Below are 26,245 nucleotides of genomic sequence, written 5' to 3'. Positions count from 1 at the left end.
ACTCTAAATTCTGTTTTAGAGTTGAAGCTGAATGGAAGAGTCTGCAAGGCAAAGTGCAGTATACCAGGGCTGCACATTATTCTAACGCTTGTTTTCACTACACTAGGGCCAATGCATTTGCTTTGCCTTGACAGGTGAAGACATGGGCCGCATCAATATTAAGCTGCTGAATACCAAAGGATGCTGAAATATTAAAAGAAGTTTCTTCCTCCTACTCATATCCGATTTTGTAAAAGTACAAATGTTAAAAAAAAAATTCCTCCTAAAATACCTACGATATGAGCAATCTGACAGGAAAGGGCCACAGTGTGCACTGTGAATCAGCAGATGGTATTCTTACCAACTGCTAACAGAAGTCTGAGAAGCAAACTCAGTTTTGGACCACGTAGAGCACACCTGGACACTCAGAACAACCTTCTGCCACAGTCTACTGTGAGAGCTTTTAGTCTGTAACAGTGTATTAACAGGTAATAGCATTTTGTGTCAAGTATCAAAAGGTAAACAAACTTCGTTTTATACCCGTCAGTCAGCTGGGTACACTTCTGAATGCACACAAGAATTTTGTGCTTAACCTGTCACAATACCTGGTGAGCACTGCTCTGGGTCCTCGAGCTCTTGCATGCATTTTATCCAACACCATGTGCTTTAGTTTCTGGTAATACACAGGGCCAAAATAGATATATGCTTCCAAAGGCTCCCTGAAGGAATAAAAACAAAAAAAGAAAACAAAACCAATATTCACAGTTAGCACATACTTACCTTAAGAGAGACAAGAGGGTCATGTACAGGAGGAATTTGAAACAATTTGGGAATCATGAGTCCTACAAAAATGTGTTTAGGCTTTCAGGGCAATCAGTCTGAAAACCCCACAGGGAACATCTCTGAACACAAGAGCAGTACACTTCCAGCACCACATACTGCTGTATCCACACTAGCAAGGAACAAGCTCCTGAACTCTGGCCATACGCTGCGCAGACATGCTGGTATAGCTGCAGATATCTGTTTCAGCTATATCATGTTAAGTCCCTCCTCAGTCTGTGCAGGATTGTTTCAACAATGTCATCAGTAAGGAATAAAGACTGAACGTGTCAGACCCTGAAGAGTGACTTAAGTTATTTCTATTTACGTTCCTTTGCTTTACATTATTCACACAAAAAACAAAGGTAAGCATATATGTAAACAAATATATGCAGCATAAATGCTCAAAATACAATTTCTATAGGAGTAGTTTATGAATTTGCATTTCCAAGGATAACTTAGCACTGGCACACTATGAGCTTGACAGTCTTCCCATCTGCTAATTCTCCCTGCACATCACTTTGAAGCACAACCCAAGAGCCAGATGGGTGAAAGCCCTCTCTGAGCGGCTGTGCATCAGCACAGCTGCGCCTGCAACACTGCTCAGCAGCTGTATCCATAGGACAAAAATCACTGCCCTGGCTGGCACTGGGGGCTCAGGCAAGCTGGGTAAAAGGGCTCTTGAGAACTGCGTTTAGGCACTGGCATCAACTTAGGAACATCTGTAAGCAGTACAGAGGGTGTTACTCCATTCTACAAGCTGAAGTAATTGCTAAAGGGTCTGTGTTTAAAACACCCCCAACTGTAAGAACAGCATATGCGCTTAAAGATCAGAAAGCAACAGTTGAAAGCACTCAGTTATTTCCCAGCCACCACCTTCAGCACTAAGAATGACCGGATTTAACACAAACTCAGCACTTCCACTGATTTATTTTTAAAAAATGTATGTGCAACGTAAAAACAAGTGGGAGACAACAGTATTGCACCTCCCACTCAGAGTCATTACTGACATGATGCAATGTTATTCCAAAAGCTGCCTATTGAAGAAAACAATAAAACTTAACTAGACATTGGAATTTGCAAACTTCCACATTGTTATGAAATCTGCCTTCAAATTTCCTAACAAATAGATTAAGCATGTGAAATTTGCCTGGAAGAATATCAGTACCCTAAAGCAAAGTTTCTAAATAGGGTACTACAAAGTTGAAGTTTGAGGACGGGGGATTTTTAGAGCTAGATGATTTTATTCTCCCTAGGAAACAAGATTAGTCAGATTTGTTAAAAGTCACCATGATGTATCAACAGAAAGTGTTTCAAACACCAGGATAATTGATAACGATTTACAGAATATAGAGTAGGTAAAGAAAACAAAATCAGCTCTCTGAAACAAAAAGAGAAACAACATATGGAATAAGTTGGTAGGAAAAGCAATTAAAATAAAAAGTATTAAAAAGAAAAACCAAAAAACTTACAAAAGAGACCTAAACTTGTTCCTTGAGAAGAAGGGAACTGGGAGGATCATAAAAATAGCAGGAAGGTAGGATTAAGATACATTTTGGAAGGGCAGGCATGTGAAGCCATATGGCCTTTTCCTGTTCCTAAACTATCTTATGTTCTTTGAACTCTGTGTCTCAGAAGCCAGTCCGATCAACACAGCAGGAAGTTTGCAGATTAGAGTATTATGCCAGACTGAATCATTGTGTAATTGAAAGAAGAAAAAAAAAGAAAAAAAGAGTGCACACGAAATATTCCCAAGGAACAGACACCTGCCTCCAAATCCATATTTTACAGTACTATAAAAGTCAACATGAAAATGCTTATCAGATTCCAAGCATATATAAGATTTGCTGCCAACAGAAACTTGAAATTTCTTACAATCTCTGAGAAAGAAAACCTTGATTTTACCCTTTTTTGTCATGCAGTAGAAGTTGGGAAATTTTCATATGTACTACAAGGGCCATTCACATTACAGCCATGCAAATACTAGTAATTCTTAAAATGTGGAACCACAAAATACTTCTAAGAAGGAGGGGGGAAAAAAAAAAAAAAAAGTTGCACCATTCTTCAAGCCCCTTCCCTCCATCTCACAGAGCAGTTTGCAAATAACAGAAAATTCCTGAGCTCTGGACATGAGAAGATTTTTCGGATGTGTCTCAACAGGATTTCCCCACTCCCCTGAAACATCTAAATCTATACAGCAGATTCTTACCCAGTGATACCAGATGTTACGTAGTCCTTCCCTAGGTAGTTATAACCATGGCGAATAAGATCTTCGCACACATCCTTAACTTTACTGCCTCCAAAAGCTGTTCCATAGTGAAACCTGCCATCGAGGACCCCAGCCTTTCCAGCCAGGAGTTCAATTAACTTTCCTACCTGTGCAAAGAGAAGCAGAGTTAACAGCCTGCTCACTAGTATGGGCACGTTGCTGGACTGGTCACAGCATAAGTTAGCCAGGCAAAGTGTCCGAGATGGCAGCCTGGGTTATTGCATGCAATGGGAGGAGTGAAAGAAGCCCAAGAAGAGGGAGTACTCCTGTGTGAAAGGGGAAAACCAGACTCATGGCAGGATCTGGGAACACCTTTAAGGTCCAGTCAGGCAGGTCCATTTTTCCAGTTGTCTGGAAAATGAGCAGGATCCAGTGTGGCCTTCTGCTCTAAGAAACAGCCTCAGAGATTGACACGCTACAGTGCAGCAGGGGGAACAGAAGGGAAGAAGCTAACAAAGAAAAAAACATCAGAGGCTGTACGAAGTAATCAGTGGAGCTCCCATATAAAGGCCAGGCTGTGAGGTATTTAGTGTGACCCTGCAGCACAGGTGCAAGACTTGCATCACTTTCAGGGAGGCGTGTGCAATGTAGGAAGTTATATAGGTCTAGAACTATTATTGAAACTCCACTCCAACCTTCACCTCACAGTCTGCTGCAGCCAGCTTAGTGGGCATAGGCAATAGGGAAGGAAGAGGGAGAGTGAGAAATTTTCAAAGAGAAAGGGTGCAAGTGAGGTATTCAGCTGCTTTCCTATTAGCTTGATACAGAACAAAATGAAAATGATGCACAAACAGCCCGCATCCCTACTCCTTTTATAGGAAGATGTTTCGAAACATGCAAAACAGAGGGCTGAATACTTAAAGGAGAGCAAGCGTGTGGCACGATGACTGGAGAATATTCTCAGTGAAACCATGTTTCAAACTTTTTTTTGTTTCTTCCTGCTAATTTACTTCACTTTCCCTATTGGGGGACACTGCGTCTTTAATCGTAACACAACCACTAACCGTCATACGCGATGGGAAGCCATGAGGGTTCATTATGATGTCTGGACAGATTCCTGTATCGCAAAATGGCATGTCTTCCTGAGGAACAATCAGTCCACACACCCCTGCAGAAGAGAAAACATTTCAATTCAGAAACAGCAAACCACCAGCAGGGCTGACGCTCATCACCAGATTTTCTTTAGTGTTTTCCTCCTCCTCTCTTTCTCATGGATCACTTTTTACCCAGATTCATTACCATGACCAGTGCTCACAACCTGCAGCCTAGAAGAGAGCCCTTGTGACAGGACTGGCAAAATTAGCATACCCTTACATAATGCTCCCAGTGATTTGTGAGTTAGCAAATTAGGGAAGAAAGCTTTAGATACAGTTTTCAGAGGCAACCAAAAACTTCTGACCAGTCAGACTGGAAAATCTCAAGGGAGACCTAGTTTTTAAAGCTGATGCTATAATTTCAAAAAAAAAAAAAAAAAAAAAAATCAGGCCTCTTACAGTATCTCTTTGGACATGCAAAATTATTATCGATTGAAAATCTGTTTATCATATGTATCTTTGCTAAATACTGTGAATGAAAACAAATCAAGTCAGGACTTTGACAGGGACTGAAAGGAGGTAACTAGGGCAAAACAAAAAGAACCAAAACCAAAGATTTTTTCAGGTAGCATTCATTTGCTGAGCAAAGACTGCTTTCAATGAATTACAAAATATAATCCACTCCCCAGACTCCTTATATTTTGTCAGTCCATGAACACAAATGGTACCTTTAAAAGTTTTGGAAGCTTTTTTCAGTCTCCATCAGTATTGGATGTAAACCAAACTAAACCGCCAAACTCTAAAACTATTTAGGAAAGATTAAACGGAAACATGATAACTCATTTAAGATAGTCTATCATACATCCCCAAATTTTCCTTCCAACCCTTACAACTGTTTCTACAGTGAATTCTGCAGATCAAAATACTGCAGCTATAAATGACCATGAGATCTAACATTAAAATTCAGGTGCTAAAATGCAGCTGCTTAAGCCCATACTCCTTTGAACCAAAGCTACTGTTTCAGTTGGACAATTTCTTCCAGAAGCCCTTAGAGCTGAAAAAGTCTGCAAGCTATTTGCAATCAGCCTGCTGCAACTGCCAGAGCATGCTTTGGGAACAGTCCTGGAGCGGAGGGGGCTCCTGGAAGACTGAGGGTGCTGGTTACATCCCTAAAAAGGCATCCCCCGACCAGCCAGTTCACAGGGGGATATTGGCGTCTGCTCAGGAGGGAGCTCCTCTTCCACTGTCCAAGCAAGACAGGGATAGGTGTATGGGACAGTAGCTAACAGAATGAGGATGGTAAGTATGGGGGAAGGGAGCAGAGGAAAAAAAAAAAAAAAAAAAGATTGGAGCGTCTGGGGCAAGGGGCAGGGGGGGTTGTTGTATATAGTTTTTAAACCTATTGAAACTAATTTTCATTGTTTTATTATGATAAATCAATAACATCCTCTTACCCCTCCCCACCAAGCAGCAATCATTTGCTGAAAACTAAAAATACCCAACCCGCTATCTCTTGTGCGCACAGCTTTTTTTATCCTGAAATTGCATACATAAACACTTTATTATATATGTATTATGACACACATATTTTGCCTTATTCGCATTTACTTCTAAGAAAGTATTAGGTTGCATCTGGACTTCATGGCACCTGTAAGCCAAAAATTAAATCTTAGCTAACTTAAAATTACTTTAGGCTCTGAAAACCTTTTATATGCCAAGCTGGTTCCCATAGCAGACAGCCACTGTGTTGTTTGTTTTGTGTGAAAGTGAATGATAAAAGATCCATGAAATCGACACAGAAAGGCAGAACAGCAGAAAGAACTGAGGGCTCTCCATCATAGCGGCTTCTACCCTCCGCTGACTTGTATAACAATGGGACCTACACACCCAACTGCAGATCTAACACAGCTGTGCATTTCATTAGATGAAGAGCACTAGTGACACAAGTAAATAATTAACTTATTCTGGTCCGCTGACTGTGGTTATGAGACCAGTCATAGCTGACAGATTTTAATACAAGTTAACACAAAGACAGCATAATGAGCTTAGAAGTTAAAAACAAAATATTTAGACAGAATCCAGCAATGTGAAGCTAACTAGGCCATTTATAAAGTTTCTATTTTACAGAAGGGAACAAGAAAAAAAAAAAAAAAGAAAAAAGAAAGCTATAAAACCTCAATTCTAAGCTTCTGTATTTTAAGAAGTCACTGAGTTTATAACAAATCTATAGCATGCCCATGCGTATTTAGAGAACAGGACAGAGAAGCTTATTCCTCCCCTATGTTTTATGGAAGTTCACTCCTTCTCATAAAAAACTGTTTCAAAAGCTCAAAGAAATCTTTCCTATATACAATGCTACTTCTAAAAGCAAGTAACTGCAATTCATTTAAAAATGTAAATTATTTCATTTTGCAGTCTCTTGCCTTCAGAAGCTCTTCAGAGACTAATCCTTGCAGGTTTGCACTGCAAGCTCCTGAATTTGCTACTCTTTTTCAGCCCTGCTTGCTGAGCCAGGGTTTGCAGCAGGGCAGTAAAAGGCAAGCCTAGCAGTTCTGCATTCCCGAGCAGCTGCGAAAAAGTGATCAAGTGAATTAATCCATATAAGTGCAGTTATCACTTGCAACTGGTTAATAAAGCAGTAAAGGAGAAAAGAAGAGGCTGGATTTAAGACAGCCTCAAGTTCCAAACGTTGCCCTGTCCAAGCATAAACAGCATTTCACAACTGAGCTGCTCAACGACTCCCCATCCAATATTCATAAATAGGACAGACTCAAACTAGTAGGTAACTTTGCTCTGTGGCTTTTACTACAGGTTAGTAAGATTTCCTAATTGTTGCCGAGTTAGACATAACATGAAAATTGTTCGCCAACATTCACACAGGACATACAAAATAATTTGGTTTCATTCATTTCTCTTCCCCTCACAATTTTTAAATGCTGCATCTGAAATTTAGTGGTACAATTTCAGACTAAATGCTACACTGCGATGGGGCTGAATGCGCTCTCACCTATACACTCTGAAGTTCTCATCTAGGACCAGAATCAAACACTAACCACCAGAAAAGGCTGCAATTATTTTTCCAGACCCCAAAAAAAAAAAAAAATAAATTTTTTTTTAATGTATGGACAAGCGGTTTGTATGTTTGAGCAAAAAAGGATCCAGCAGCATGCTACACCTAATTTATTTTCAATTGAAAACCAAACTGAATTCTAGAAAAAAACTTTGTATATCAATTTCATATCAGCTTAGATGAAAATTAGTGAAAATGCTAGCAAATTCTTCTAAGATATCCCTCTCAAAAAAAAAAAAAAAAAAGTAGATTACTAAGCATGGCAGTTTGCTGCAAGGATAACAGTTTAAATCTGAATAAACTTGAATCAGACATCTACAGTGGTTTAACATGCAAGTATAAACCAGCCATAGGCAGTGTTTTTCAATGCTATTGTATGCCAGCCAATAAATGACAGCCCTCTGACTATGCATGATAGCCCCCATCCTCACACACACTATCTGCATCAATCCCAACAGCATCTCAACACCCATGTACCTCCACAAGGCCCTGACAGAGCATAAAGATCCCCTCATCCCCGTACTTTTGTCCTTTAAGAGCTGCTTTTTCTAATCAGGAGAAATTCAGGTTTCCAGATTTGATACCTTTTATGTGGTTGCTTTTACAGTTTGCTGACAAACATGAACATACACAGACTTGGTAAAACAGCAGTTCAGCAGAGAGGGGGAAGGGGGGCGGCGGGGAGGGGGCAGGGACAAAACACAACAGTATGGGAAAGTTTTTCACCGGCTACGATAAGATGTCTTCTATACACACACACGCCAAATGAAAAAAAATCATCAAATAAGTCAAAACAACCTAATATAGAAAACTAATTACTACCAGCAGGAGGGACATTAGAGAGCAAAGGAGACCAAGTGAATAGAAGCAGCAGTAATACCAGTTTCTATCAGCAAGATAAAAAGAAGCGCATTACTAAATGTGCTTGTTTACTTATTCTAATGATATGGTGGTAAAAGAGCTAGAACTAACTTGAAAGGAGTCTGGTTTAGATTTACCAGATTTGCCAGAATTTGGAAATACTCCTGAGACATAAGACTACGTCACATAATTAAGAGGAGTTATAGCTGTAACTCAGCGCTGTATATTGTGGACAAGTGACAAAGAGATGTGCAAAAATTAGTAAGGTTAAACAAAAATGTACATCTGCTTCAAAACTCTCTAATTACATACTGTGTTGGCTAACTAAGCATAAAACAAGTCCAGAAGAAAAAAAGTGCTGCATCACATAAGCTTTGTTCAATATTGAATCATTCACTGATCTATCATATCACTTGCTACATCCCATTTGACATAAGAGGTAAAGAACAGAATTAAAATTAACAGATAAATAATGCATAAGTAAACTTGATTAGTTTTCTTATTAAAAACATCACTCTAAATGAGAGGAGGTGCTAGAAGACAATACAGTTTGTACACTGCTTTCCCATGAGCTGCTGAATGGTCTGATGTGATAAATTTGCATAGTCTGAAGCACACAAAGAGCTGATTAATTGAAACCCTTACAATGCTTCTGGAAGCAGCTATTGTAAAACAATAACCATAGGAACTTTACAAAATACACATGGCTGAATGAGTCAAGAGCTTAATAAAATGTGTGTTCAGGATACACTATTTGGAAACAGAATTAGAGATTTTTATTCTGTGCCATAAAATGCTAAATCACCCTAATTTCAGAGGTTCAGTTGAGGATTTACTGAAAAGGTCAGAAGGTTACCTGTTTGCTGCTTGAGATAAAAAATGCTGTAATTTTCTTCTTAAGACAGCAAACTAAGCAGAGGTTTTGTTAAAAATAAATAGAAAAAAAATGGTATGAGAAGTTTTAATGGCATTCTGACATCTCATTCTCTTATATTCAACTTCTGAAGATAAAAATAAAGTAAGAAATTCCTACCTTTCCTGATGCCTAATAACTATCAGCCCACATTCCTGCAGTCGATAACAGCAAATTCTTTTTAATGCCACTTCAACCATTTAATTCCTATAAACCCACTGATGTTTTATTAGAGATAAAGTACTGACTTGTAACAGGGGGGAAAAGGACACAAGTAGCCATTTAAAATTAACATCTTACTTTACATGTTCTGCTTATATGTACTGTACAAGTGCCCATTAAAAGGAGAAAGAGAAGTTGTTCTCAACTATGAAGTTAGGCAAGCAGAAGGCAGATGCTCAAACTAGTAAAAATTTTTAAAAGTAAGCAAGGTCAGACTTTGGTAGATAGGCGGTATTGTCATGAAGTTTATGTAGTTGACAACGCTGTCAATGGATTTTGTTTTGACACTAAAGAACATGGTTCATTTAGGAAAACAAAGACCATCTTTCATGAATTTAAACTCGCTTCCTTGTCTTTGGAGTTGTTTAAGTGCAGATACTTCAGAAAGGTTTAATCCTTTATCTTAGATCTTCAGCTATTAAAAAGCTTCTGTTTGCCAGTTCAAACAATCTCTTGCTTAAATACAGTTTTTCCACTCCTCAGGAATACTGTTCAGTATTGCTGCTTAGTTCTGTGATCTACAGGACCTTTGTTGGAGGTGTTAATCCTTTTTCACATGAGAGACTGAGAAATGTTCTTTCAGAGAAGTGATATATTGCTTTTTTTCACATCAAAGGAGCCCAACTTTTTTCTCATTGTGACTTGTAGCAAAGCAAGAGGAAATCTGGAAATATAATAATTTAGTTTGTATGGAACTCAGATGAGGCTTCTTTAGCTTAACAATCCTTTAGCCTTCTGTGCTTTGAAAAGTGACTTTGCTTGAAGAATGCAAGATTAAAAAAACAAAATAATTAACCACAAAAGTTTCTTTATCCTTCTGGAAAATATATGATACAATATAGTTAAACCAAAGTCCTATAGCTCAGCATAAATCCTCCCTGGAAGGTAGATGTTTATTTGTAAACAGAAGCTTAAGGGCTTTCTTGACTAAAGGGACAGTCCCATCCCAAAGATATTACTGCAATGACCAGTTTGAAGATGCATATTGAAATAGAGCAAAATATTTGCATTTCAGAACACAACATGAGGACCTCATTTGTTTTTTTTCTTCTCCCCATATACTTCTTTGTTGACACGTCTTGAAGGAAAGGCTAGCTTTTACAAGCAGTTTGGAAGAAGTGTACTTAAAACACGGACTTGCATGAAAAGAGGGTGTGGTGGACAGGCCAGAAGTGGTGACCCTTGCCAATACCGTGTTGACATGTGAGAGGACACAAAGATGGTAGCAAATACAGAGGCAGTGGCATAGATCTATATTGTTACAGAGGCCTACAAAATCTACCTACATATTTACCGAAAGGCTCTTCTGTAACAAAAGGCTACAGCTGGTTTGTGACATTTAATCTGTTGTATCCCAGACACTTTCCAATTCTCTTACTCTGCCTCCTTCTGCTCCAGTGACAAAGTATAGCTTTAAAATACTAATTCATTTGGAATATAGGAAAAAGCCCATGAAAAAAACTTGAGAAATGTGTTTGTGCAATCTCTTACTTTGCACATATTTAATTACTTTAGAACTACTACTACAATTCTGCAAAATCAAATCTCATCTTCATGCACTCCTTCTAGAAAATAAAAATATTTCACAGAAAAGATTAATAATACAGAGAGAAATATGCTTTCTCTCCTTCTCACTGAACTAAGGTACTTGTTAGTTTAAGCTCATCATCAGTTTAAATGGCCCTATGATGGGCTTAAAGCTAACATTGCAAATTAAACTTGAAGTGGCAATTGCCTGCATTCAGACGAAGATAAGAGAACAAATTCAGGGCTAATTAAAAATTCTCTCAATGGAAAACACTAAACTGTTAGTATTATGATTTCTGTTTCACAATTGTCTATATTCCTCTGTTACGACTGATCCTCCCCCAATTTGATGTCAGAGAAGGATGGCACTAGCTGTATTTTTAAACAAGCTAGCAAAGGAGACTTTCCCTTTCCTTTTCATGCCTTTTCTCCAGTGCTATCATTGCCTGTAATCTGACATTACTGTCAGTATCTGGTTCTTTGCTCTATACTGAAGTTGCAAAACAGTGAACTGCACTGTTCTTGTCAGTATTTTTTTTCTTGGTATCCAATACATATATCCTCTCCACTAAGCACATTTCTCCTTTCTCCCATTTATTGTAACATCTTTTCCCATAATGTACTACAAGCCAGTGAACTGAGAGGTTTATTGCCAGGAAGGCTATGTATCCTAGTAGAATGTAATAATTTAGAATATGATCACTCCCCTGATCACAAGAGATGACTACAGACTGATGTACTGGACAGCTAACAAGCACATGCCTGCAAACTCTGTAATGTTGCAACATTCCCACTCCTATCTCCAGAACCAAGCTGAAAGGGACATTTGCTATTCTGAATAATTGATGGTTTCAGCTTATTATTATAGCTCCAAAGCACAGATACATGGGAGATCCATCATTCTAACCTGATGCAATGCCAGGCATCATTACGGATACCCTCAAAGTTCCCTACAGCATTTAGGATGTTGTTTTTCATTACCATGGGATTTCCACAGGTATTTTATTTGGGAAAAAAAAATATGTTACTAGCTTTCTATGGCTTTGGAGATATTACAGAAAATACCACCAGATTCCAAAACAGTGCATATTAGCTGGTTCTGCATTTGACCATGCATATCAGGGTGTGATGACTAACAAAATTACTCATGAGATGTCCGTCCTTCAAGACCTCTTAAATGAGCTTGCTCTAGACTCTGAGATGCCTTATGTGCATTTAGTGGTCTTGAAGGCTCTCTGCTCCCTAAAGCCATACTGCAGCCTGCCTGACACAATCCTGTTTCCTTCTGTCATTCTTCCACTTCCACCTTTCCTCCTCTGATGGTCTGAGATTTGTGGAGCACCCTTTTCTTGATTTTTGGAGAGGTATGAAAAATCAGCTCCATTTAAATCCTTTTCAACTAACTATTTCAACAGGTGCACATCAATAGCCCAGACTAGGAGAAAAATCTTACCTGCTTAAATTTTTCATGCAAATGCCCAAGCATCTTGTTTAATATAATTTGTAGGCTTTTTTTTTTTTTTTAATTCTGGTGAAGAAAATTTGTCCTGCACAGTACTGATTGTATTGTTACATAGTTATCTGCAGCTAAAATGCCACATGCCACTTATAAGGAGAAAGGACTACTTATTCTAAACTCAAAATACATTAAGAAATGGACTTTGCTCTACAAGTGGTCATAGGCTTAAAAGTACTGCACATCTTCATTGTGTGTGAGATTAAAAAATTATTTGAAAGAGACTCTACACAAAATCTTCCTGAAGGAGAATCTTCCTGGAGCAAAGGAAGGAATAGGGCAGTTGAACCGTTCCAGCTGCTCAACTCTTTCTCTTTGCCTCTGAAGCCAAAGATCTTCCCCCTCACTTACCAGAACTATCCTATGGCTGTAGTGCAAGAACTAGACTGGATTTTAAAAGAAAGTCAAGAATGTACTGTTGCTTCTTTACTTTTTTGAAGCCTTCAACAGGTACTGGTTTCCAAATTACCTGGGGACTCGGTGAGAATTGCTTTCTATTTTTAGATCAAAAGCCATCTTGAAAATACAATCAGGAAAAATATTTCAATGCTTATCAGAAGAGTTTCTATTAATGACGGCGGAAACAATGGAAGGATTTCTTTAGAATACAGAGTTTCAAGAACCAGTTTTATGGGTCTATGGAAAGACACTGTGGAAATAAGGGTGATCTTGGAGAGCTGGATGTACTGAGAAAGGCTGCATTGACTGTACTCCATAGAAAACACACGGGAACTTGAGGCAACATCTGGTAACAGCTGACATTAAGATCAAGTACTGCCTCTTGCACCCATTTCACCTCTGTTGATTGATAGGTTTGCTCTAGGTAGATGTCCTGATCACCAAACCTGGAGGCTACAGAAATGAGGATTACTGTGGTTAGCTCTGCATCTCACAACAGGGGATGCAGTCTTTTACTTCAGTTACGCAAGGCCACCTCATTGCCACTGATGCTTATGTACTTCCACAGCCCCAGAAGGTCACAAAGGACCTCAAGTTTGACCTCAGGCTACACATGTCAGTAAAGAAGTAAACAGTGGTATGGAGCATTATAAAAATGACTTCTTACTTGTGCCTGGGGTCCATCTGTAAGCAACTGCCCTTCATACCTCTTCCAATCACACAGGCACTGAATACACTGGAGATGATCCTGTTTAAACTTCATTTAAGAGAGCTCTAGAGCTGGATACTCATGTGTGCTGGTGACATTTGTTGCAGTTTAATCTCTTTTCACTGGCTCAGATCTACATGTGGATGTTGTGTAAGTACCAGCTCCCTGCTGACTGACTCCAGGGCATATCTGCCCACAGAGTTCTCTGGTTCTTCTCCAAGGTCAAACCCAACATTATGCTGCGAGTAGAGTGGGACCACGTCACAAAATGTTGAAATGGACGCTTCCAGGGAGCTCCTCTTAACAAAAAGCACTCTCTCTTCCATGTGTCTTCTGACAAAGAGAACACTGCTCACAAAAGGCCAGTTTGTTTGCAAGACATCCCTTAGCTAGTATCGTAATTTGATGTACTACTGCAAAGTTCACTGACTACAACTAGTTTTAAGTATTAGTGTTTCAAATCTAAACAGCGCCCTCTGTTATTTCCTCAGTTCCCTCCTTCTGCCCTCCACACAGACGTAGTGGATACTTGTGTTACAGATGTAAGAGGCTGGTGTGCTTTACACTCAATGCTCTGGTTCCAGTTCCTCAAAAATCAAAGCAATGGAGTAAGAATTTTTTTGTTCCAGTAGTATTAAGATGTATCACATTTGCCCAGTAACAGGAAAGGAGTGTATGTGCTGCAGTGGAAAGGATTTGATAACAGCAACTTCTTTGCCTCCCCGCCACATCTGACAAGAGACCGAGCAATGTTCTCAAACCAAAATAAGACGTAAAAATATAACAAGATTACAAAATTCAGGTAGTAGGTTTAGCACAGCACATACAGTAAGGCAGGAGGTCATGCTGAAAGTACTAATAATCTAGATTTTCCAAGTGTACAGACAGATGAAAACGTGTCAAAACTTGTCCCACATTGAGACCAATGGAACCAAAACATGATTTTGAGTCAGTTACAGTCAGACCGTTTTCAGTCACTTCTTTCTTAACAACCCTCCCACACCTCCCAGCCCTTTGAGATTCAGAGAGGATGGTCTGAGTCACGTTTTTTTGCCGTTAAGGTCAAAGGGAGTCCACTGCTTTTTTCAACAGATATGGAAACAGGCTCCTGATTTTCATCTTACTATTAACATTAACACCAGAGAGCTACTTGCCACCACACAGCTTCCTAGTAGGTACCCATTTTCAATTCTCAATTTGAAGATCTAGAGGTGCCCCAGATCATGTCCCAGGTGCATTCTCAAAAACATTTTCCCCTTCTTTCCGGACTCTGCTGGTGCACTCCTAGTTGCATTCCTATTTGCTTCCCTTTTACACCATGGCTTTGAGCTGTCTATCTGCAGTTTTGTCTTTAGAGCAATATGTCTGCAGAGATGACTTGCAGACATCCCATTCCATCCCTGGTCTTTTCTGTCCATTCAGAATAGGCCCTTTCACTCTTTCCTCCAATCTCTCTCTTGATAACCCACTGACAAACCTGTCACCTAAAACCTAATTCACACTTGGAAAAAAACCCCAACCAAATCTCAAAACCCTGTTCTTGTTTAAAATGGGCAACTATAGTATTTTCCAGATTCATAAGTCAACAGAGAGTTGTGTTTGCCAGTTCCTCTCCTCAGTTCCAGAAACATCATTGCTAAATTAGGTGAAGTTAACCAAAAAAAGAGATATGGTCTTCTACCACTGCATTCATAAAAGATCTGAACCAATCAATGGAAACATGCATGATGATACTATGTATGTATAGTAGGCATACCCAGCCTGTGTTTATTTTTATCAAATGTGTAGCTTACCTTTCTGCCCATGACGACTGCTAAATTTATCACCAATTTCCGGACGTCTCGTTTGCCTCAACAACATTTTTATCAAGAAAGCATCCTCTGCATTTGATGAAATCATTACTTTTTCAATATAAGAATCAGTCGCACCTTTGTAGCTAGTACAAGACAAAACATGAGTTTTACATCTATGAACCAAACACAAGTTACAAACAAGTATCTGTGTATTGGTAAGCTTCTGGCCAAACTATAGTCTTCACAGAACTTATATATGGGAGGCCAATGGAGCAAAGATTATATATATAAAAAGTTTCAAAATATGGTATGTTTCTGGAAAAGAAAAGGCTTAAGAGATACAATAGAAAAAAAGGGAGAATTAAGCTGAACTTTTAAAGAACAAGGTGTATTTTTTTTGTCACGTGGGCTCTTCTTCATGGAAAAAAGCTTCCTAGTATAATGCAAATTTCTGGATCTTCAGTTAAACAAAAGCCAAATAGAGAGTTATAATTGAAGAAGGGAGTTTAAGGCATATACCATGAGTACTTAAGAACAAAATTAAGGCATAATATCCTGACTGAAACTATGCATCAGGTGCAGGTGTGGAAATGAACCAAGGGCAGAACACAGTATGAGGTACAGAGAGACATGAACTCTAGAGTCCAAGATGCAGGGATTATGGAAGGAGAGGAAAAAGGTAGGCATGACAGAGCAGAAAGGAAATTATTCTGGTATCAGCTCTTTCATATGTATTGCAGAATAAGGGTAGAGGAGATTTTAATACCTTATGTAGGAGCTGAGATGGTCAAACTATGACACCTAAACTGGGAGCCCTGGATCCATGCCTTTATCTGGCAGAATTACTTCCTTGCTCTTGATAACTACACTGTTGCCTCACTTCTCTATTAATATCTTGTAGGAGTAAACCTAGAGCTTTCTATTGATTATGAAACACACAGAAGTGCAGCAAAGCTAATTCTGCCTTTCTGATCTGGGTACCAATTGCTTCCCTTGCTCTCTAATTTACCAAACTGTCAAGGCTAATCCTGACAAAACAGTGAAAACCCCTTTATTCTTTCTTTCCCTCTTTCTTTATTTTTACATTTAATGCAAAATTTTCACCTCACACCTCAGAAGCCCTCTCCTGTTCTTTCAGGACAAGGACAAGAGTTCAGAAAAACTCTCACTGACTGTCCCTTCCCATTCACTGGTGCCTTGGTAAAGGACGTCTAACTAGAGTGGCCAGAACGAGCTGACTGTCAGCCTCTGAGACAGGAAGGTCTCCATCTCCTGGCCTTCTGCCTGGCAAAGTGAAGGCTGAGCACCAGTCAGCATTGGCCATTTTCTGTGGGAGCTGGTATGGAGGAGATGTGCCCCCTCACTAAGTACACACGTGTTCTCTGCCCTCTCACTCATCCTGCTTTTCTCCTGCTTCTCCATCTCTTCATCCATGAGCGACTCCTCTCTCCTCTACCACTGTCTTAGCTCTCTCCTCAGTTTCTCCTGGGAATCTACTCAGTGATTCCTCTCTATATGTACATCTTCAGGAGGGTTCCTCCCTCTCTTTGCAGTTCCAGCCTTTCAGAATCTAGGTGTCAGAATCTAACTTATTAGTGATTAACTGGCTAGGCACTTCTAGGCTAGGCATAACCTAGGCTCTGAAAAATCCTGTGAAAAATCAAGACCTAGGGAACTAGGTCTATTTTTGCAGAGGGAAGTTTATTCCTTTGACTTTTCTAGAATTTAATATTTTCTCAGATACCTTTCCTCCATGTACCTTCCCCAACTATAAAGTTATGATGCAACATACGTTACTGGCACATCTTTGTACTGTGGCTGCTGAGGCACACTACTTCCTTCCAGAGGTGTCTGGGTCACAGTTGGCATAGATTTGTTCACAAGGACTTGCTTATTTTCTACTTTTTCACCTACAAAGAACAAGAAAAAAAAAGCACCATGAAAACTTATCTGGCTACCTATGTTAGAAATACATTTTAAGCTTTAAAAAAAGGTAAGCTGGAAGACAAACCAGAAGGAACATGTCCAGGAAGTATGCCATGTTATTTTATTAAATATTGCATGGTAAGGGAATCATTAAACTAGCTTTTTTTGGTAAACTAAAACAGAACAGCTTGCATGCTGGATGCACTATGGGAATAGCTGTTCAACATACCCTGGGTCTAAAGAATACACAAAAGTATCTGAAGTCATCTGTTGTAAGTATGGAGAAAATTAACAAGCAACACTGTAACTGACAAATTTTAGAAATGCACACCTAAATTCGGAATATCGCATTATTTCCACAATGAGTTGTGCAAGACTGCTTTCAGCCTCTCTTTGCAATTACTTTTTCCTATTGCTTCTGGTCTCAGCTATTTTCCCCCCCATTTCCTTATCCTGCTCTTCACACAGAAAACCAGATCAGTAGCATGCCCAATGCTACTAGTGTACATCAAGTACCTGCCTCCCACCTCCTCCACAAAATTACACTGAACTTCACCCTATGTCTCTTCTGTCCACATGAACTATTTCAGAGAGTGTTTACCTACACGCTGAGAACAGCCCTCGTCTGTCAGATAGGATAGTGCTATCTATCTATCCTAATACTTCAGAAGATTCTTGCCCTTTTTTTAATTAACTTTGAAAGCTCCATTGTGATGTGTTAAACAGCAAAAGTGACCCAACTGTGTCGCTCTAATGGAATTAAGTTTAGTGCCTTCTACAGCACCTTTCTTATTAGATCTCAGCAGATCTATTAAGCTGTTTCCTAACTGAAGGATGACAGTATGGAAGGATGCTTTCTCAAACTTATTTCCATTGGAAAGTTACACACCTGTCCTCATAACTAAATGTAGTTGCGTTTAGCTTCTTATGGTCCTCCAATCACATTTCTAAAGTGTTAAAACCACAAGGTTTTACTTCCTCAAAAAACTGCATTAACTCACAGCATGCTAGGAGGTTTTGACACAAAATCAAAATAGTAAGGAATCTATCCTTAAAAAACAACAACGACAGAACATATGAGACACAGTAAAAAACTAAAGTATTAAAAATTTGCCAGTTTGGGGATGTAAGAATACAAGTTCTAATACTTCAATAGATACACACTGTTAAAGACTCACTCTTCTACTGAAATATAAAGCTCCCTTTTCTCATGCACAAAAAAATCCTCAACGACTGGTTCCACGCTGCTTTCAGAAACTAACATTTTTAAATTTTCCATACAATACTATCACCTTCAAGGAAAAAAATATGATTACACTAAGTATAAAACAAGGTGCACAAGAAATATTAACAGAACATTAATTTCTACCTCAGATTATGAACATGCCATGACTGAACATGTAGTTTGACATACCTGGAGAGCAGATACCATCAGCATCTAAAATTTCATGGCGCCAGATTGGTTTACGGGTAGCTGCATCCAACATTGGACCCATAACTTTATCGAATGTCTGGTTTGTGTAACGCTTCAGTGTACACTTGGCATTCTTGTATACAAGACACCTTCCAAAACCTAAAATGTAACACAAACTCATCTGCCTAGGAGTTCCAAGATTCTTTGTAACACATTATCAGAATAAAACAAGAATGCTGATCCACCTCCTGAGCTACATTTTATTAGTTACATTATTCATTATCTTGAATATGCATAACATTGTACATGGATACCTAGTAACTCACAATTTAAAAAATCAGATCATGCATGCTACTTTTTTTAGACATTGGACAACGGTCCAATTCTGAAGTCGTGTTAATCTCCTTCTATACCTCTGCACACATGCACATGCATCATTTCTCTTACCTTTGGTGGTCCACAGGGAGATACAACATAGGAGAAGAGACTGTAATAGGATGAGCACAGCACCTCTTCCTTTCGGAAGTTCTACGAAACCTAAACTTTTACTCATGTTTGTGGTTGACACAAGCTAGCCTACCAGGAAAGTACTGACTGTTTCATATAATCACCCCATTACTCACTTTTTTCCCAGCTGAAAGAATTCTGAATTGCATATATTATTATAAAACAGGTTTGGTTTGGGTTTTAGATGAGAAAAGTAGCATCTCCAGAATTTCTCTCCAAGCACAGCAACTAGCCACAATACTAAACTCTTTTGTCACATTAGAATTAGAGACAGCCAAGAGCAAGGCTTTCTAATAATTCTACATTATTTTAGTTCATTTGAAAGATGGTTGCAGCCACATACAGTACATCTATATCTTTAGATTATGTCAAGTAAGTCCTGACAAGCACCACAGCTCTCCCGGTAAATGTTACCAGTCTACCAGAAAAGAAAACATTCAGTTTTAAATCATGCCTGTTGTTGTTTTAGAAAAGGAGGCATAAATTAAATGCAGCAGACATTAATGCCAAAGATACATGTCTAGGAATACTATTATTGCTGCCTAGCAACTAGGAGGGAGGGGGGGGGGGGAGAGGGGGCGGGAATAAAGTGATGGAAGAATCTGATTTTGGCCACCCGAAACTAAAACCAATTTGATCACACTGCACTATGTCTTCTCTCAAGGGAACTTATTTAGAAAAGAGAAAGAAGAGAGACTAAGTTTTCAGGCAACTCTCCTCCAGCCCCCAGCAGCATTAACATAAAGCGCTGAAGAATTATGGAGAGAGCGAGACAGGCTAGACTGGCACAAACATAGGTTTCACTTGGTTACCTTCTATTTGGTACTTACGTCCTTTTCCTTGAAATACACTGCACAGAGGTTGGGTTTTTTTTGAGGAGGTTGGTCATTAGTTTATCTCTGAATAAACACTTAACTTATTTTGCTTTAGACAATATTATTATTTTCTCTCAGAAAGTAGGCAATACTGCTATTGCTCCCTCAGAGCATCAAAAGTTCACAATGACACAAATTGCCATATGTTCCATTCCTTTCCCAAATACATTCAGAAGTCTAATTTCATCTATTGCTTTTGTTACTGGTGAAAATAATGAAACCCCTCTATCAGTAACAAACAAAGGTTCAGGTAACCATCTCAAAAGCTAGCCCAATGAAACAGATTATCTAATACATTACACTTTTTGTTAATTAAATGTTTTCAGAAAGGGTCTATTTACACTTTTTTATTTGAGGTCAAAAGTTAGCCATTTTTTCTTATAATATCCATACGCAGAAGTTTATTTACATGTTGGCAACTTCACCACACTATTGAAAGCATGGAATTACCATCACTATTCATGCAGAAAACAAACAAAAGCATTCAAAGCAGTTTTGGAATTCAATTTCTTAATTAGAGATGTACTGTTCATAACTGCAATAACAGTTATTATAGGACAACACCACGACACAGTAAGTTTATTAAAACATTTATTAGAACACACGCTAGAGAAGTGGGAAAGAATTGATGGTTCTTACCTCTATCCAAAGAGGCCTTGTTCAAGACAAGAGCATCTTCAATATCGTAACCACTGTAGCTCATCACAGCAACTGTGGCATTCTGTCCAGCAGGCAGTTTCTCAAAATCTATCAGTTCAATTGTTTTTGTTTTTACCATTGGCTTTTGCGGATAGGCTAGAAGATACATAAGAGTATCTATCCTGTTTCTTTGATTGTATCCAATAGTACCTGTGTGTAAAAGAAAAACAAAAGTGTGTGAACATTAGTGAGTTTCCTAGAATGTTTTGGCTAAAAAATTACCAAAATGCAAATTAACTAAAACCACAAACTGAGGAATTTCATCTAATAATTGAAACTCTTCAAGAAAAGAAGGGGAAAAAACCAATCTTATAAGACACTGAACCAAAACAATTTCACATTATTATACTTAAATAAAGATGTAAGTGGCTTCTTAATTTAAGCTTCCAGAAAGAATTATTTATTTTTTTCTTAAACACAGAAAACCTAAGCATCAGGAAAAAAAGAACAACAACAAAAGAAATCAAAGTCAGGTCCTATATGACTGAATGCAAAAAAGATTTCTTTTTAATCATGACACTGAATAAAACTGCAAGTATGAAGTTTGCTTTTATTGTTCTAATAGCCATAGGGGGTTTTTTTGGAAAGCTGAACTTGTGTTCCATAGACCTAATCCAAAATTTCATGAGGATCAATAGAAAGACTCCCATTGAGTTCAAGAGGAACTATGGATCAAGCTCTGTGTCTTCCACATCATATTTCCTTCCTTTTCTGGGCAATAATTAGTTCAACAGCAGCCTGTGTTAGAATGTCACAAAGCATGAACAAAGCATACAGTTAGCAGCAGCCAAGATTGATTTACTTTCTGAAATTAGAGGCGTCATTGCTAGAAAGACTACAGTAGAAGTTCACTCACAATATATTTGTCTTTTTACATGAAATTAATTTTAAATTTACGGTTCAGAATTCAATCCTTTGTATAGACCTCCCAGCTTGAGACTGAAATTTTTGGCCCTGTCCCATCAGACTGCCAAAGTGTCTTCTGAAATCTGAGGAAAAAATAATTAACACCCAGCAGGGAAACATAAACCGTTGTGTAGCAGAACAAAAGTTAAGGCAATCGTATGTTATTAGAGTTTGCTGCACCAGGACTATGCTATGTCTCTAAGCAATTAAGAAATTACAGTCTGAAAAGTTAAAGTTTTAAAGTTTTAAGTGCTAAATATTCTGCAGTACTTGTGCTTAGGAGGTAAGTCTTTCAAAAACTTTCCATTTTCTCCTGCAATTTCAGAGTTTGGCTGCTTTCAAGGAAAGGTCAAAACAGCCAGTGTATAATGAAGACTTCACACAGCTAGAATATAGTAGAGCTGAACACAAATCTGCCCTTAGAAGAGGCCAGCTTCACGTTTTAGATGCATCTACTTGCAATTTCCAAATGCCTGCGTTTAAATAAAACGTCTAGAAAATCAAATATCTAAAGCCAGGCAGCATCATGGGCATTTCCAAAGACCTATCCTGTCCTTGGCACTAAGCTCTCTCTCCTAAACCACCACAGGTCTACCCTTCCCAAGGACGAGAACAGGGAGATAGTTCAAAAGATACTATCTGAAAATAAATAGTTATAGCTGGCTCTTACATGCCTAGACTCTCCTTGGTTCTAGAAAGTGGATTTGAAGCAAAGGGCACAGCATTTTCAAACGTTGAGGAAGATTTGGTAGAGTTAACAGGCTTTACTTGTCTCTTGCTTTTGAACAGTTGCTTTTCTGTTTCTTGGAGAAGGGAATTAATCATCCCTGAGCACTACCTTCTGTCTCCAGTAAGTAGCAAGCTGGTAGGGTGTGGATTCATCAACACTGAAGACCTTCCTCATCACCGCCCGTAAGGCCAAGCATCTTAAGTCCCTGTTACTTCTGATATTTTCTTAGCCTAAGTATTAGGCTTCCAAATAAAAATCTTAAAGAGTTTTAGACCATTTTTTCCCTCTGCACCTAGACTGAATAATCCGTGTGCTTTCAGGATAGGTTGTCTGTTGTAGAGCTCATCTTTAAAGTTTCACAGATAAGTACATTTTCCTGTCGTTGAGAGAAATCTTCTCCTGAGTAAGCCACACCAACTTTCACTTTTGAAATGCCTGCAGTTTTCTTCTCCTCTGAGATGCTTATATGCTGTACCTGCTATGGTTCACTGGCTGGGGATGCTAAAATGGGATGAAGTCTGGAGTACCTGATCATAGCTAAAATTGTCCTTTATAGCCCAGTAACAATCTGTTTAGGTCCCCTATGTATCAAGGATTACAGACGACACTTTTACATATTTCAGGTAATGCAAATTATTTCTCTCTCAGATGCTTCACATATTTCAAAGTTGGCATTTTTATCAGAGGTTCAGATGAGCCTAACAGAACTGTTACTGTTTGTATCAGACCAGAAGCCATCAGCAACTGACATGACTGAGATTTTGAGCCTCAATAATAAACTGTATTCAGGCAATTCTTCAGGAATGGTGAAGAACATGATACAGCTTGAATACTGTATCATATCAAGTGGAAAACATATACAGATATATCAACAATGGATATCCTAGCAGGCAAGAAACTGATTAGAGAACGATTCAAGAGCACAAGTGAAATAAATTAGCCAAAAAAGCATATCATGTATCAGCAGTATTTGTCCTAATGGCTACAATTTAATGGTTATACAAATAATGCCTTCGTTAGACTGGTCTAACGAACCACAGCCTTAAACCACAATCGGCTTATTAAAATTAAGAAGCAGCTCTCTTCTTCTGAGGACTGGTGTGTTGGGACAAGACCTCTGTGTGGGTGTTGAAATGAAGGAAGTCACTAGCTTTATTTCTGTTTTCTCTCTGAAAGAACAGAGCCCTTGTTTGCTTCAGCCAACCAGCCAAGCAAAAGTAAAGTATAATTAAAGTTCACCATAACAAACCCTGCTCACAATGACCCACATTTATAATTATCCCAACAGCAAGAACCAATTTTTTTCATTGGTAATTAGCCCTGTTTAAAGCAAAACACACAAGGTTGACCTGGATACAACAAAGATAATTTTCTTGCTTTTCTCAGTGCACGTGTGCATTTTTTCTTTTTCCATTTCCTGACAAGTTCTTTTTTCTTTTAAAGTATCATTTGATCCTTCTTCAGTGTGAAGTAATCACTATAAAAATGCTATCTATTGATATTTAGCATAAACGGGATATTGTTATTCTGATGCAGAAAGTTTTGAGAACTCACCAGAACAAACAGCCAGCTAAAAGAAGTGTTTATCCAATTCTCTGGTATATTACTTACAGCAACATTACACTGTACAATCAAAATTAATCTACTGAAGATATGAGCCAAAAGGGCTATTATTGCACATGCCAAGAAAAGAATTGCTGTACTTCTGTATTTCTCCTGATATCACCATGGATTTTCTACTATTCTGTCCTTTCATATGAGCACAAACCAACAGAGAAGACAGTACAGTTTTTAAACACTGCACTGAACCTTGTGGAAGGGGCTCCAATGCAGCTCAGAGAGATTGCCACAGTACGTGTATTAAGTGATCTGGATGTTCAGCATTTGAAATATTCTTTTCCCTGTAGGAAGATTAAGAAGTCAGTTAAAAGATACAGGTAAACTGGGGGAAGCAGTCTGGCTCATTTCTGCCTCAGCACTTCTGTGCCTGCTACCAGGGAGAGAAGAGCTGGCTAAAAGAGACCGTGTCACAGAGCACAAACGCTGCTCCACCAAGAGCAGTGGCAGAACTGAGCCCAGGCCACAAAGCACCCAGGTCCAGCTGTGATGACCAGCAATAGCCGCTTTTGCTTTGACATTTGTTTTGATTCTCTGCCAATAGGCTAGCCATACAAAATTTGGGAGCACTTTTAGCTCTCAGCCCACCAACAAGCCTTTCACAACTGTCAAAAACCAACAACCCCCAGCATTTAGTTCCTTGAAGCACATTTGTCTTTTCAACTCAATTTTAACACATTCAACTGCTTATAGCACAAGGCAAAGCAGTATATTAAGGGCTTTGCTATTTCACAGAAACAAAGCAGAATGTCCGTGATACAGTAAGAGGGGTTTTTTTGTAATATCAAAGAAGTTGCTTCAACATGAACCTCTGCAACAAAACTCTCACCCACCTACCACCTTCTCCTCAAATACTTTCTGCTCTTTCACAGGTTAAAGTAATGATTAACACCCAAACCCTCCTTTCCTTACTTCAAGACTTGCGTTATGACATTTGGGTTGAAACTTCATTGCACAGTTGGGCTGTGAGAGCGTACAGCTTGCTTTGTGTACCCACACAACCACTTTCACAGATGCGCATGTACACGTGCAATATGGTGGATTACTGGCAGAAAAATGTGTATGTTTTCATTTCTTACATTAGGCTTTTATACAACACTTCACAGTCAGAGGTACAGTGTGTAAAACTGATTCTCTATGTCTTAATGGAACTGCAAAGCTCCATTTAAAATTATTTCTCTAATTGTAGGAGCCTTTGATCCTCTTAAAGGTTAACTTAGCAATACATGGAATGCAAACAGTGCAGACTCTTGTATTTTAATCTTAAATACTTCTCAGATTTTAAGCTACAACTGTTAACTTCGCATTGAAATGTCAACGTTCAACTGAGGTCCTTGTAGCTGCTGTTGTATTTGCCATCTAATCATAACTTCCCCACAGTGTTACAGTTCAACCTGCAACATATGGTAAATTACCTATGCCAAAACAGAGGGACTTACTTTCAATTTAATTTCACTGAAATCCAGTTTGCTCACTAAGCGCAGCCCTAGTCCTCCAACAAGATGTCTCATTCTGCCCATTTAATTTTATCCTGCAGAAACATTAATATTTTAATACCTAACAATTGTCAGGGATACTGGATTACAGACCCCATTGCAAGCTCTGATGTCCACCCTCCATTTACTTGTGCTTTTACACCTTTCCCCAGCTTGATATTGCTCAGAAAAGAGCAAAGACTGTCCAAAGCTGCTGGCACAGCCCTGTGACGTGGTCAGAGGGCGTCAGTGTGGAGTAGCACAAGGCTCTCCTTTCCCAGTCTGAGCCCCAGGGCTCCCTCCTTGCTCCCAGGTCTTGACAGCGGAGGGAGTGACACAGAGGACTTGGACATGAGACTTTCCACATGGCAATGTTGGACCAGGAGCTGCTCTGCAGTTTCAGGATGGGGAAAGAAAGCAAGAAGGGTGGATGGTTAGTTCAAGGTGGGGGTTTGAAGCACTACATATCACATCTCTTCATAAATACAAACAGAAAAAAGTATGTGTAATGTTTCAGGAATATCCTCTAGGTCTCATTTGGTCAATACGTGCAGAGAAAAATCTTTTCTGCCCCTACATATTGCCACTTACGGTGACTTTTTTTTAAGCAGTTATTACAAAAAGCTTCAGGTGTTTGCAGATACTTCAGCCAAGGCAAAATATAGCTCAGATCATGTGCCAACTTTTAAAATGTACTTTTATCTAGCTGCTTATTCTTTGAGTCAGGTGTTTTGTCATAACAAACCGAAACAAAGGCTTTTTTTATTGCTCAAGATATTCAATGGCTTTTGTGTTCCTAGCGTCAGCAGGAACGTCAGAGGATTGTATCCAAGGAGCTAAATGTGCAAGACCTAGGGTCAAAGCAGCTGAATACACCAACCTCAGAAAACACAGACAATGAATTGCAAATGACACTCAAAACAAAACGAGAAAAAAACCTTCACACAGAAAACTACAAAAGAACTCCACAGATACTGAATTGGCT

The 26,245-nt window shown here is 38.9% G+C and overlaps 1 protein-coding gene across 2 annotated transcripts in view; it reads right to left on the bottom strand.

Annotated features, from left to right (window-relative positions):
- The window catches only part of POLR3B (RNA polymerase III subunit B), a 79,751-nt gene that overhangs the window by 10,872 nt on the left and 42,634 nt on the right, over positions 1–26,245 (bottom strand). Inside the window, exons 20-26 of one of the 2 annotated variants that reach the window (XM_049822176.1) lie at positions 20,473–20,682; positions 18,452–18,610; positions 16,904–17,021; positions 15,112–15,254; positions 4,072–4,175; positions 3,008–3,174; positions 585–698 (exon numbers count right to left, since the gene is read on the bottom strand). In XM_049822176.1, the coding sequence (XP_049678133.1) occupies positions 585–698; positions 3,008–3,174; positions 4,072–4,175; positions 15,112–15,254; positions 16,904–17,021; positions 18,452–18,610; positions 20,473–20,682 (1,015 nt within the window). Of the gene's footprint in view, positions 1–584; positions 699–3,007; positions 3,175–4,071; positions 4,176–9,864; positions 9,926–15,111; positions 15,255–16,903; positions 17,022–18,451; positions 18,611–20,472; positions 20,683–26,245 lie in introns of those variants that run through there. The other variant, XM_049822178.1, reaches the window with a different exon arrangement.

This window comes from Accipiter gentilis, chromosome 18, assembly GCF_929443795.1.
Source record: "Accipiter gentilis chromosome 18, bAccGen1.1, whole genome shotgun sequence".
NCBI lineage: Eukaryota > Metazoa > Chordata > Aves > Accipitriformes > Accipitridae > Astur > Astur gentilis.
The sequence above is the reverse complement of the archived record's forward strand: the minus strand, read 5'-3'. Positions and strand labels throughout refer to the sequence as shown.